The sequence below is a fragment of the Periplaneta americana genome, chromosome 2 (assembly GCF_040183065.1).
Source record: "Periplaneta americana isolate PAMFEO1 chromosome 2, P.americana_PAMFEO1_priV1, whole genome shotgun sequence".
NCBI lineage: Eukaryota > Metazoa > Arthropoda > Insecta > Blattodea > Blattidae > Periplaneta > Periplaneta americana.
This window is the reverse complement of record NC_091118.1, coordinates 197,700,010-197,712,395: the sequence shown is the minus strand read 5'-3', so window position 1 is coordinate 197,712,395 and position 12,386 is coordinate 197,700,010. Positions and strand designations below refer to the sequence as shown.

Genomic DNA, 12,386 nt, shown 5'->3' with positions numbered 1-12,386 from the left:
TGGATATAATTTCTGAACTATTAAAGATACATGCATGAAATTTAGAACACACATTCTTAAGACTATTAGGAAATTTTCTCTATAACAGAATTTTGTTAATTGATTTCATTTTAAAAATACGTCCGTTTTTGTGCAAGAAAGGAAATCAGGAAATTGTTATTATATTTTAACTGCTTATTTTACAAACGTAGGAACTAATTCTGTTACAGACAGTTTGTAGAACATGCTTTTGCAAATACATTGCAAAAAACTGTTTGAATCTATCTTTAAAAACGGTTTAGATATATCGGATTTAGTACAATCCTGCATTGGGTATATTTTTTTCAAGTTTTGGCCCCCAAATAATTTTTTTTTCAAAATATTTTTATTTGGTTGAGTTTCCACAGCTATGAGTTCTCTACATACAAAAAATTAATATTTTACACCAAATAGGAAAGAAGTTTTAAAAAATACCATCCTCTCCCCTTAAGTAAGTCCTGTGAATTATAGTTATGTATAGGATTTATATCTATACAATCTTAAAATGTTTCACTGAACAAAAGAACACCCAAATATAACGCTGAAAATAATTGTACGTTCTTCCTGGTAGATTTCAGTATCGGTGTCCCACTGTTGTGAACCTGAGCTCTATACTCGTGCTGATATTTGTCAACTAACTACAATATTCACGTGATTTTTGGCAGAAGACTAACAGGAGTCTGATTAGCATCGAAGCACAGTTTTAAGTACTCTTAATCAGAGTAGAGAGATGGAAAATGAAAGAAAGCAAAATACTAAAGTCATTCAGCACTTAGTCTTCTGTTCATTTATGTAAATATTTACATCTTTTTACAGAGATTAATGCTCCGAATTCGATATTAAATTCAAAAGATCTTTTTCCCAAAATACAAGCTGCTATTACAGCTTTTCTTCATAATGTAAAGTGTTTTAAAATAGTCTTAAAATAAAATTAGCCACAGTTTGTGAACTATATTCTCTATTGATAGCAAATTTATATATTTTATGTACAGTAGATATTCTTAAACAAAATAAAAGAAAAAAGTTTTTTTACCAATAAATACTGAGTCTCTGTTAAGAGGTGTCATTTTGTGTGTGAACTTGTGGTTGTTTTCATGTGAATGTGTACTCAATGCTTTATGTCTTGTGTTCAGATTTGTTTATTCTTAAAATGTGTCAGTTTTATTAGTGTATTCAGTGTGTGACGTCATCCTAGCCTGGCCAATACTTCAATTTTACGTTGTAAGGCAGAAAGTACGTTATTTCACGTCCTGCCGATATTAGTCAGCTGTATGTCCCCTTCCCCATTCTTGTAACAATTTCCTTATCTTTCCCACATTTTATGAGACATGAATGCTGTATTAATTCAAGTAGCATTAGTTATATTGCTTCCTTTCGTTTAAAATACTAATCCTGTACTGTCGTTTGTATATGTGCATGTTTAAGAGTTATGATTTAACATGGTTACTAAGTTTACTACTATTTTAAATTACATATGGGACATTCCATGTGAAATCGTACAGCAGAAACCTTACAACTGTGTAATTCCTCGAAAAAAAATGTATGTGTAGAGGGGAAGGAAATATTTCACACAGTAAAGTCCGTTCTGGTTTAAGTACATTAGTTTTCTTGTTTCAATGGGTTAAATTTATCGTAATTCCGTAAAAAAATCTCTAGTTTCAAAGGGTATAAACTTGAAATGACTTACGATAGACATTCCAACAAAATTTCGTGTTGTAGCTGAGAGTACGGTCTTCGTAACTATGCATACACCATATTTTATATTAATAAACAGAAGCATAACTAGATATATCGATATTTGATAGACTTTCCCACGGAAAACAGTTGCATAAAAATATCAACTGGCTCCTCTATATTTAAAGAAATTGTACCAATTTTAATTTCCGTGTTACATAAAGAAGTGCTCCAGTAAAAAAATAATTTCGTTAAATTTTATTAGCTACTCCCAAGTACCCGAGTCGAGTGACGGTGTGCGCTCGCTTCGCGTGACGTAAGCAGAACGGTAGATGAGATTGTCCAAGTGAGTGTTCATGTGAAATCGGACGGAAAATAGGAAAATTTACTTAACAATAAATTTGTAATTATCATTATATTTGTTATACAATTAAAATAGTGAGAGACTGATGTTTTCGCGAAATATGACATCCGTAGGTGTAGTAGTTTTCTTACAAAAATTCGTCAAATATATCGTACTTGATGAAAACTGCGTTCTTTATGTAGCTGCTGAACGATTTAAAATTGAAATTTAACCAAAATGTATTATAAAACCCAACAGCTTTGACTGGGACCAAGAGAGGGATATCAATTATGGCGATTTGCATAACCATGGCTTATGAGCGTACAAGGTAGATGTTTATTGTTTAGTCAACTGCCCGAAGACACGATGTGAGCAACAGAAATTCCCGGTACGAAATATTTTATTTCTATGCTTGTATGCCTTGAATAAAAAACCTGAAAGCTGCATTAATTAGTCCTAAAAGTTTGCAATATTGCCACAACTTTAATTTTCATTTTATTTCTGAGAAAAATCATTCAAATACGAATTAAATGGACTGAAGCCTAATCTTACACAACAATGAACATGTTTTACAAATCAGTATGTTCGGGAAGATAAGAGCTTGAAAATGAGATATTGGTGAAATTTCAATTTTAAAGGGTTTAACAGTTATGACTGCATAAAATAGTAATATGCGTTACAAGAGTGGTATGTTGAAGTTTTCATGTTCGAGGAAAAGTTTGAAAAAGCGAATCGTAGTTGAGCTTTTTTAATTTCCGAGAATTGAAAGAAAACATACCGCTCGTGTATCGTACATTATTTTGTGCGAAGATCGTTTATTATATACCTGAAAGAGGAATTTATAATTAGTTGCAATGAAATCTCCATATTGGTTTCTGTTCAATGACGGCAAATTTACAAAACAAAAATATCTATCTTCAACATTGTTGCTTTAAAATGATTTCTGTGTTTACTATACTCCAGCAGGCCGTGATATACGTCTGTCTTTTTTCCCCCAGTCTATAAATGCGAACTTAAAACAAACGGTAAGGTTATGTAATGAGTCTGAAATCTTGTTGATTTTTTCACGGCTTTCTTAATGTTACTTGCATCACGAATCCAGTAACTTTAGTGGAGTTGTAGAGCTTACTTAATTTTTGCAAATATTTAAAAACAATAATTAACAGTGCAATTTAGGTGAAATTGCAGTGGTAAGTTTCCAATTTATAATTATTACTAGGCCTATATTGAACGTCTCTAAAAATAATACGTTAAAAGCCTAAAGCAGTAAAATCAATATATCACTTAAGCGGTAAGAAGAGGGAAATTGTTATGTGTGTTAGGTTGGGAATACTGAATGTGGAATTTTAAACTTTCCGCGGTTTGGTTTTGTGCGGAAACCAAGCAAATACGCACGATCTCGCACAAACGTAATTTTCATCATGTACGGTACAGTTGACAAATTTTTTGTAAGAAAACTACTACACCTAAGGATGTGATATTTCGCGAAAACATCAATCTCTCTCTATTCTAATTGTATAACAAATATAATGACAATTACAAATTTATTGTTAAGTAAATTTTCCTATTTTCCGTCTGATTTCACATGAACACACACTTGGACAAACTCATCTGCCGTTCTGATAGCAGTACAGAAACAATGCTTACGTCACGCGTACAGAGCGAGAACGCATCGTCACCCGGCTCGGGACTTGGACGTAGCTAATACAATTTAACGAAACTATTATTTTTTTTACAGGAGTACTTCTTTATGCAACACTGAATTTAAAATTGATATAATTTCTTCAAAGAGAGGGCAACCAGTTAATATTTTTATGTAACTGTTTTCCGTGCGAAAGTCTATCAAATATCAATATATCTAGTTAAGCCCCGTTAATTATTAATATAAAATATGATGTATGCTTAGTTATGAAGATCGTACTCTAAGCTATAATATGAACGTTTGTTGGAATGTCTACCATTAGTCGTTTGGAGTTTATACCCTTTGAAACAGGAGATTTTTTACAGAATTACGATGAAATTAACTCATTACAACAAGAAAACTAATGTAGGCTACTTAAACAAGGGCAGACTTTACACAATAAAGTATCTCCTATCCCTCTATACACATATTTTTTATCTAGAAATTACACAGATGTAAGGTTTTTTGCTGTTCGATTTCACGTGGAATGTCTCATATATAGCTAATAGAAAATTGGTAGATGTAATAGTTTGATATCTTTTTATCTTCTTGATGGTAGAAAAGTTTATGAATTTATAGTCACTGATTCTATGAAGGTTACTCATCAAATAATTGACTTTAATACAATTCATTATATTATTAATATTCAAAATGTTTAAGATATCACTTTGATTAAAGTTAAAATTTATATTTTAATTTATTTATTTTAGAGAAAAACAAATGGCATGTCTGCAGCTTGCCGAATTTTACTTAGCCATACAGACAAAGAAATAATATTTTGCATAACCACTCTTTTCGTCATGTCAAAACAAAATACTAACTTGTTTTTTGTGATGTCATTTCAACAGATTGCCGATCTCAACAGCCAAGTGAACGATCTCCGTGGTAAATTGTAAGTATATTTTAATATAATACTTTTAACGTGTGTATTTTTCATAGTACTAATAACGTAATGTTTTAAATTAGCATATTACGACGTTCTTAAATTGTTCTTTGAACAAAATAAAATAGTTCCAGTCATATCCCTGTTTATTATTTATCAGTCTGTCCCACTTTTTGTGTCTCGGCCGGTCATCGGATAATGCTCTCTTCACATATCCGAGAATGACTTCTTAGAATAGTTTTTATCTTGTGCTTTAAGAGACACTGGATTCAATTGTTTCTCCAGTTAAATTTTCGTGCCATTTTCAATCGATGATGAGGATGATACATTATGCAACTTCTAAATTTATATGGTAATGGGAAAATATTTGTTGTTAGGCCTATAGTTCTACAATTTGGTAATTTTAATGCATCTGTAAACCAGTGAAAGGGAATTACAAGTCCGCATTTCACGAGAAGATCCGAGGAAGGAATGCGAGTTTTTCCCCCACTCTTATAACCTGAACCGGTCTACCATTGACCGAGCCTTGTTTGTACCAGCCGGCCAATGATATCACTCCCATCCACCTGCTCTTTCAAGAACGCCGAGTCACTGGCTTACTCTCCTCTTACCCCGCAAGGACCATACTCCCCTCGCAGAGATCTTCTCGTGAAATGTGGACAGTAGAAGTTCTTTAGTAGAAAAAGATTGCAGTTTCTCATGCGTTTCTTAGGAAATAAAAGCTCACATTGTTTACGAAATATTCACAGATTATTTTATTTTTAAGCGTTTGAATAAACACTAATAATAATAATAATAATAATAATAATAATTATAATAATAATATAATAATAATAATAATAAAGGTAATGGTAATGATAATATAATGTTCATGAAGTCAACACTATCTCGATGAGCTACAGCCCCTTGAAGGAATATTTAAATATATACATAGTAAGCAATTTCTTTCTATGTATCTTTTACAATAGGAAAGACTAGAGAATGCTGGGTTCTCGGTGAAAGACCTGCTCTTGAGCAGAATACTATGAATGAATAAATGAATGAATGAATTAATTAATTAATGTATCTTTTACATAATTCGTCAACTTCTTTTACTTAAATTTTTAAGATAATGGTTCCTGTTTCATGTTAGTTATCTCATAAAATATTCTAATCCAAGGCAAAAATTTGATGCTTCACTGCAATTCATGTAGGCCTAACATTTTAATAACGTAAACAATTCTAAGATGAGCACTTATGTGTTGCATTTGAAAGGAGTTTTTTTATTTATTTGGGATTAGATTTTTAACAGACGAATTGACATAATCGCCATTAGCGAATCCCTGTCTCAGGGTATGATAATCGACCCCACCATCAGGTTTGAAACGTATAAAGGACAGCCTGAAGACGTACATGAGGAGAAACGAGCAATCTACGTTCCAACCATCCCGTATTATAAAGATAAATACCAACTTCACGATATCAGTGTTACGGGATTGATGTTTGGAGCAAGAGGAACGATACCCAACTTCTCTTCTCAATTCTGTAAGACCCTAGGACTGCACAAATCGTTTCTGAATGAACTGGCCCTCCTCATAATTAGAGAGTCAGTCAAACTTTTACGAAACCACCAATGTAGACTCTAATTCAGTGTACTGAAAAAACTAACGCAACATTATCTTTTTTGTTTCTCTTATTAGCTTTCATTGCTTCTTTACTTGTAACTTTTTTATTCTTTAAATTGCCATTGTTTGTTTGTTTGTTTGTTTGTTTGTGTACTTGTTTACGTTTTTCCTTAATCTGTTACCTTTCATAATTTATATTGTTTTATATGCTTTGTCTAATGGCAGCCTCTAATTTGAGGAACCACAATAAAATAAATAAAAATATTTATTTACTTGAAAGTACAATTTAATAAATATTGTCGTAAAAATGTAATATAATTAATCTGTGTGTGCTAGCAAATGTCACAAGAGTCGCTAGAACCTGCAAGGTACGCATTACTGTTCACAGCCAGAAGCCCACTCTGAAGAAGGTGTCCAAATATGAGAACAAGTTCGCAAAGCTGCAGAAGAAGGCAGCTGAGTTCAACTTCCGCAACCAGCTCAAGGTTGTGAAGAAGAAGGAGTTCACCCTCGAGGAGGAGGACAAGGAGGTGGGTGGCATGTCAATGCGTATATAATATCGAATCGGAATGCTCCAACTCTTCACACTGAAGTAAATTAAGATCGTTTGAGTCATTAAAAAAATTGCCGAGTTATCGTCTATTCAGTGAAGGATTAAGTTAAAAAATAGGCCTTAGATGTGGTTCGTTTCATTTCTAGGCGTCTAATCTACCGACACAATTATGATGCATTATAAAGTTAGAATGAAGAACACAACCACAATTAGGAACAAAAGCAGTGATGAATAATTTCAAGGGAAAAATTGTTCCGGGGCCGGGTATCGATCCCGGGACCTCTGGTTGAACGTACCAGCGCTTTACCAACTGAGCTACCCGGGAACTCCACCCGACACCGTCTCAAGGGAAAAGTTGAGACGGTGTCTGGTGGAGTTCCCGGGTAGCTCAGTTGGTAGATCGCTGGTACGTTCAATCAGAGGTCCCGGGATCGATACCCGGCCCCGGAACAATTTTTCCCTTGAAATTATTCAAATCTGCTTTACAGGGAGCTTTACTTAAAAGACTATATTTGCAAAAGCAGTGATATTTTAAATAAATATTCATTCATAATAGTAAAATGGTAATTGTAAATATAATGATTTTATGTCAGAATTCGTTTCTTTCCACGCTTAAATTTATCATAAAAACCGAGATTCTCGATCTTGAGTTCTCCCGCTAGTTTTTCTCACACGAAAATTGAATATTAAATTATTATTACTTTAAAAGCGAGATTCATTATTTGGTTCTTAAGAAAACTTGCAGATGAAAGTATGAAAAAATCATTATACATTTTCTTATTTTTGCTTATTTTTTTAGCTAGATACATATTATGTAAAAACCGTTGCAGCCAGAATTTTAGATAATTTTTACACAGTAATAATAGATCACTTTGAAATAATTTAAGCTATGATATATAACTTTCAGGTGCACAATTCTTTCTTTATTCACTCTTACATACCAATCATTAATTCATTCACTTATTCATTCATTCATTCATTCATTATTTTCTGCTCAGGGTTAGGTCTTTCACTGCAAACCCAGCATTCTCCAATATTTTATATTTTTCGCCTTAGTCTCCGCATACGAATCGTGTATCTAAATGTTGTCTAACATCTGATATCTCCCTGTCCTGAACTTTTCTCCCGTTCACCGTTCCTTCCAGTGCATCCTTCAATAAGCCGTTTCTTCCTAGCCAGTGATCCGTCAATTTCTTTTTCTCTTCCTGATCAGTTTCAGCATCATTCTTTTTTCACCCACTCTTTCTAGCACAGCTTCATTTCTTATTATGTTTTTTTTTTTTTTTTTTCATTTCACGCATTCTATTCTTCTCCATACCCACATTTCAAATGCTTTTATTCGCTTGTCTTCACTTCGTCGTAATCTCCATGTTTCTGTCCCATAAAATGCAACACTCCACACAAGCACTTCACTAGTCTCTTCCTTAGTTCTTTGTCCAGAGGTCTGCAGAATATGCTCCTTTTTTTCTATTAAAAGCTTCCTTTGCCATTGCTATCCTCCTCTTGACTTCCTGACAGCAGCTCATGTTACTGCTTACAGTAACACCCCAATACATATGATGTCAAAAAATGTATATATTTACACGCTGTATGAAAAAGTATTTTAAAATTTGTATATAATGAGTTTAAGTGTACACATTTCAAAAACAAATTATGTACGGACCTTAATTTATTACTGGTGTTTCTTTATAAAATATGATAATCTTTCATGTAGATTGTGTAAGTGTTTCTGTGAATAGTTACGCCATGTTACAAATGTTTCTTTTTTCTCAAAAGTGACTAATTAAAATTAATGAATTCTGTTAATAAAATTGTTGAAATTCTTACAGAAATGTTATAATAATAGTCTTTTTGAAACCTCTCACAAAATTTCAGCTTTAGAACATGCCTTGTTTCTGGATGTATCTGTCTACATTTATATTTACTAATTTTAATAGTTATTTATGGGACAAGTTCGTAAAGGTTCTGTTTTTGGCACAAGTGTAAAGTTTGTGAAACAAGGCGAAGTTGAGTACAACATGTAGGTCTAAATTCAGAATAATAAGGGCTAAAATGTAGATATGGATGTTAAATTTGTTATTTATTTGCGTTAGGTGAAAGGTCGAGGTAATACATTAATGTCTTACTGAATGAAGTTTGTACATTGAATATTACATTTTCTTTGGCAATACGTGAAATGAATAGCAATGCCTAAAGTGATTACTTACTTTTTACGCACTAGTTTTTGAAGGCTCACTTTAGGCACTGATACCATTGGGTAAAATGCAACTTTACTCACTATCGTAGAAAAAAAATATTTTAACATACTATATAATAGTGAGTAAAGAAAAAACTATGCACCTAAAAGTTATGTTTCAAATTTAAATTATCCCCAAATGGTCCATTGTAGCGCTGTAAAAATTACATCAAATTAATGTTGCAACTTTCGATGCACCTGCAATTTATACGTTAGCAAATTTGTAATGATTTTTTCTCGCGTTTACATACAAGTTCCCTTAAGAACATAATTAGTTTTACAGCATTATAAGTAATAGAATATAAAATTGTAAATCTATACGGTGGGCACAGAATAAAGTTAGTACAGATCTCCTCAAAGCAAACTCATAAATGAGTCACTGGACATAGTTAAGATATTTGCAGTCGTATAGCTTGATAATATTACGGTACTTACTTGTTAAAAAAAAATATTAATTGTATTTAGTTTTAAAATTATAATTGCAGTGTTTACAGATCATTAAATGTAGTTGTAAATTTCGAGTTAATAATGAGTTTTCACATAACGTTTCTTGTAAAAAATATCACTGTATTCATCCGAAGTCATCTATTGCATTCCGTTTATTTTATTTAAAATAATGACAAAATTCCATTACATGAATGGCTTCTGTTGCAAGTAATGCATTTTAGAAGACAGCGCTTTTTTAATTGTACAGACATGAAAGTTAACATTAGTTGATAAGGTCTAATCTCAAGTGTTTCCACTTATCCGGCAATATTTATGTTCAGAGCTGTATACGTTCCTTTCCACAGTACAGATAATGCCTAAAACAATGCAGAGATTGAATAATCTGAGTAAGTCCTCGTTCACATGGAAAAGTCAATCATAGTAGCTATTTTACGATGTAAGCATCGTAACATATATTATAATACGAGATGGGGTAATTATCAATCGAGGCGGAAGGCTGATTTCGATAACCCATTGAGTATAGTAATGTGATGTTACGGTATGCGTATTGTGCAAAGTTTAATCAGCTTTCAAATTTCACTGTTAATGGAATTTCACCATTTCGCTATTATCACAGTCCAGTATATACAGTCACGAAGCTCAATATGTAGTAAATATGCACCAATAGATAGTTGCTAACCACTAGGATCGCTAATATCGCCTTATTACAGAAAATGCGAAATAGTACTGGCACAGTCTATTGTTCCTAGCACCTTCACAACTCAAGCTTCGTGACTGTATATACTAGACTGTGATATTATATCACTTTTCACTATTTAATATAAAATGTCGACAAGATTTTACAATCTCTCTGAGGAAAGAGGTGAAAAGCTTTTGTTTATAATGCGATTATTGAAACAAATGAGTTTACATTAGCTATAGTAGCTAAGTCGCTATAAATAAATTGGTAGAGGCAAATATTTTTTCTACGAAAGTGGAAAACAGTATTTCCGACCACAAAATTACTGGAAGTAAGTTTTTCTACATTTGTATCTTTTATAACTTCAGTGAAAAGTGCTCCCGAAGTTGAGGAATTTAACATTGTAAGATATGGAAGTGTAATAATCGTACCTATCTTTAAGAAGGGGGACAAGACTAACTGTAGTAACTTTCGAGGAATATCACTTTTGTTGACGTCGTACAAAATGTTTTCCAATATTCTTTTGAGAAGATTAACTCCATATGTAGATGAAATTATTGGGGATCGTCAGTGTGGTTTTAGGCGTAATAGATCAACTATTGACCAGATATTTTGTATTCGACAGATAATGGAAAAAAAAATGGGAGTATAAGGGTATAGTGCATCAATTATTCATAGATTTCAAGAAGACATATGACTCGGTTAAGAGAGAAGTTTTATATGATATTCTTATTGAATTTGGTATTCCCAAGAAACTAGTTCGATTAATTAAAATGTGTCTCAGTGAAACGTACAGCAGAGTTCGTATAGGCCAGTTTCTGTCAGATGCGTTTCCAATTCACTGTGGGCTAAAGCAGGGAGATGCACTATCACCTTTACTTTTTAACTTTGCTCTAGAGTATGCCATTATGAAAGTCCAGGATAACAGAGAGGTTTTGGAACTGAACGGGTTACATCAGCTGCTTGTCTATGCGGATGAAGTGAATATGTTAGGGGAAAATCCACAAACGATTAAGGAAAACACGGGAATTATATTGGAAGCAAGTAAAGAGATAGGTTTGGAAGTAAATCCCGAAAAGATGAAGTATATGATTATATATGTCTCGTGACGAGAATATTGTACGAAATGGAAATATAAAAATTGGAAATTTATCTTTTGAAGAGGTGGAGAAGTTCAAGTATCTTGGAGCAACAGTAACAAATATAAATGATACTCGGGAGGAAATCAAACACAGAATAAATATGCGAAATGCCTGTTATTATACAGTTGAGAAGCTTTTATCATCCAGTCTGTTGTCCAAAAATCTGAAAGTTAGAATTTATAAAACAGTTATATTACCGGTTGTTCTTTATGGTTGTGAAACTTGGACTCTCACTCTGAGAGAGGAACATAGGTTAAGGTTGTTTGAGAATAAGGTGCTTAGAAAAGTATTTGGGGCTAAGAGGGATGAAGTTACAGGAGAATGGAGAAAGTTACATAAAACAGAACTGCACGCATTATATTCTTCACTTGGCATAATTAGGAACATTAAATCCAGATGTTTGAGATGGGCAGGGCATGTAGCACGTATGAGCGAATCCAGAAATGTATAGGTCTATAGAATTTTAGTTGTGAGGCCGGAGGGAAAAAGACGTTTAGGGAGACCGAGACGTGGATGGGAAGATAATATTAAAATGGATTTGAGGGAGGTGGGATATGATGGTAGAGACTTGATTAATCTTGCTTATGATAGGGACCAATGGCGGGCTTATGTGAGGGCGGCAATGAACCTCCGGGTTCCTTAAAAGCCAGTAAGTAAGATATAGAAGTACATACTCCCCAAACTCTCAGTTAGCAACATGAATACGAAAGCAAGTAGTAACAAAATATTATATAAATTTTTAAAGCTTTAACGGATTTTTAGTATAAGAGTTTGGAGTGTATTGTAAGTTTTCTAATCTATTTTTGAGTAGGGTAACTGCTTTATGTCTGTCATTATGAATGGTCGAAATTTAGCTATTAGGCTAATATTACTGTCACGGCTACTTTTATATCTGTGTTGACTTTTCCTTTGTGAACGATGTATAAAAAAGTGACATGAGTTTAAGGCATTGTAGAAGACTGTCACTTGACGAGGTATTTATTTAGCTCTTAAACATGCTTTTACTTATCTTATCCCACAGCCCAAGAAGTCCGAAAAGGCGGAATGGCAGACGAAGAAATAATAACTCTGACACACTACGTTCATAACCTCAACAGTCACTTCACTATATATCACTTCTGTAACA

At 33.1% G+C, this 12,386-nt stretch overlaps 1 protein-coding gene across 1 annotated transcript in view; it reads left to right on the top strand.

The window, feature by feature from the left end:
* Window positions 1–12,386, top strand: part of wupA (wings up A) — a 187,420-nt gene that overhangs the window by 84,082 nt on the left and 90,952 nt on the right. The window contains exons 7-8 of the mRNA XM_069819299.1: window positions 4,565–4,608; window positions 6,592–6,637. Of these exons, the coding sequence (XP_069675400.1) occupies window positions 4,565–4,608; window positions 6,592–6,637 (90 nt within the window). The remainder of the gene's footprint in view (window positions 1–4,564; window positions 4,609–6,591; window positions 6,638–12,386) is intronic.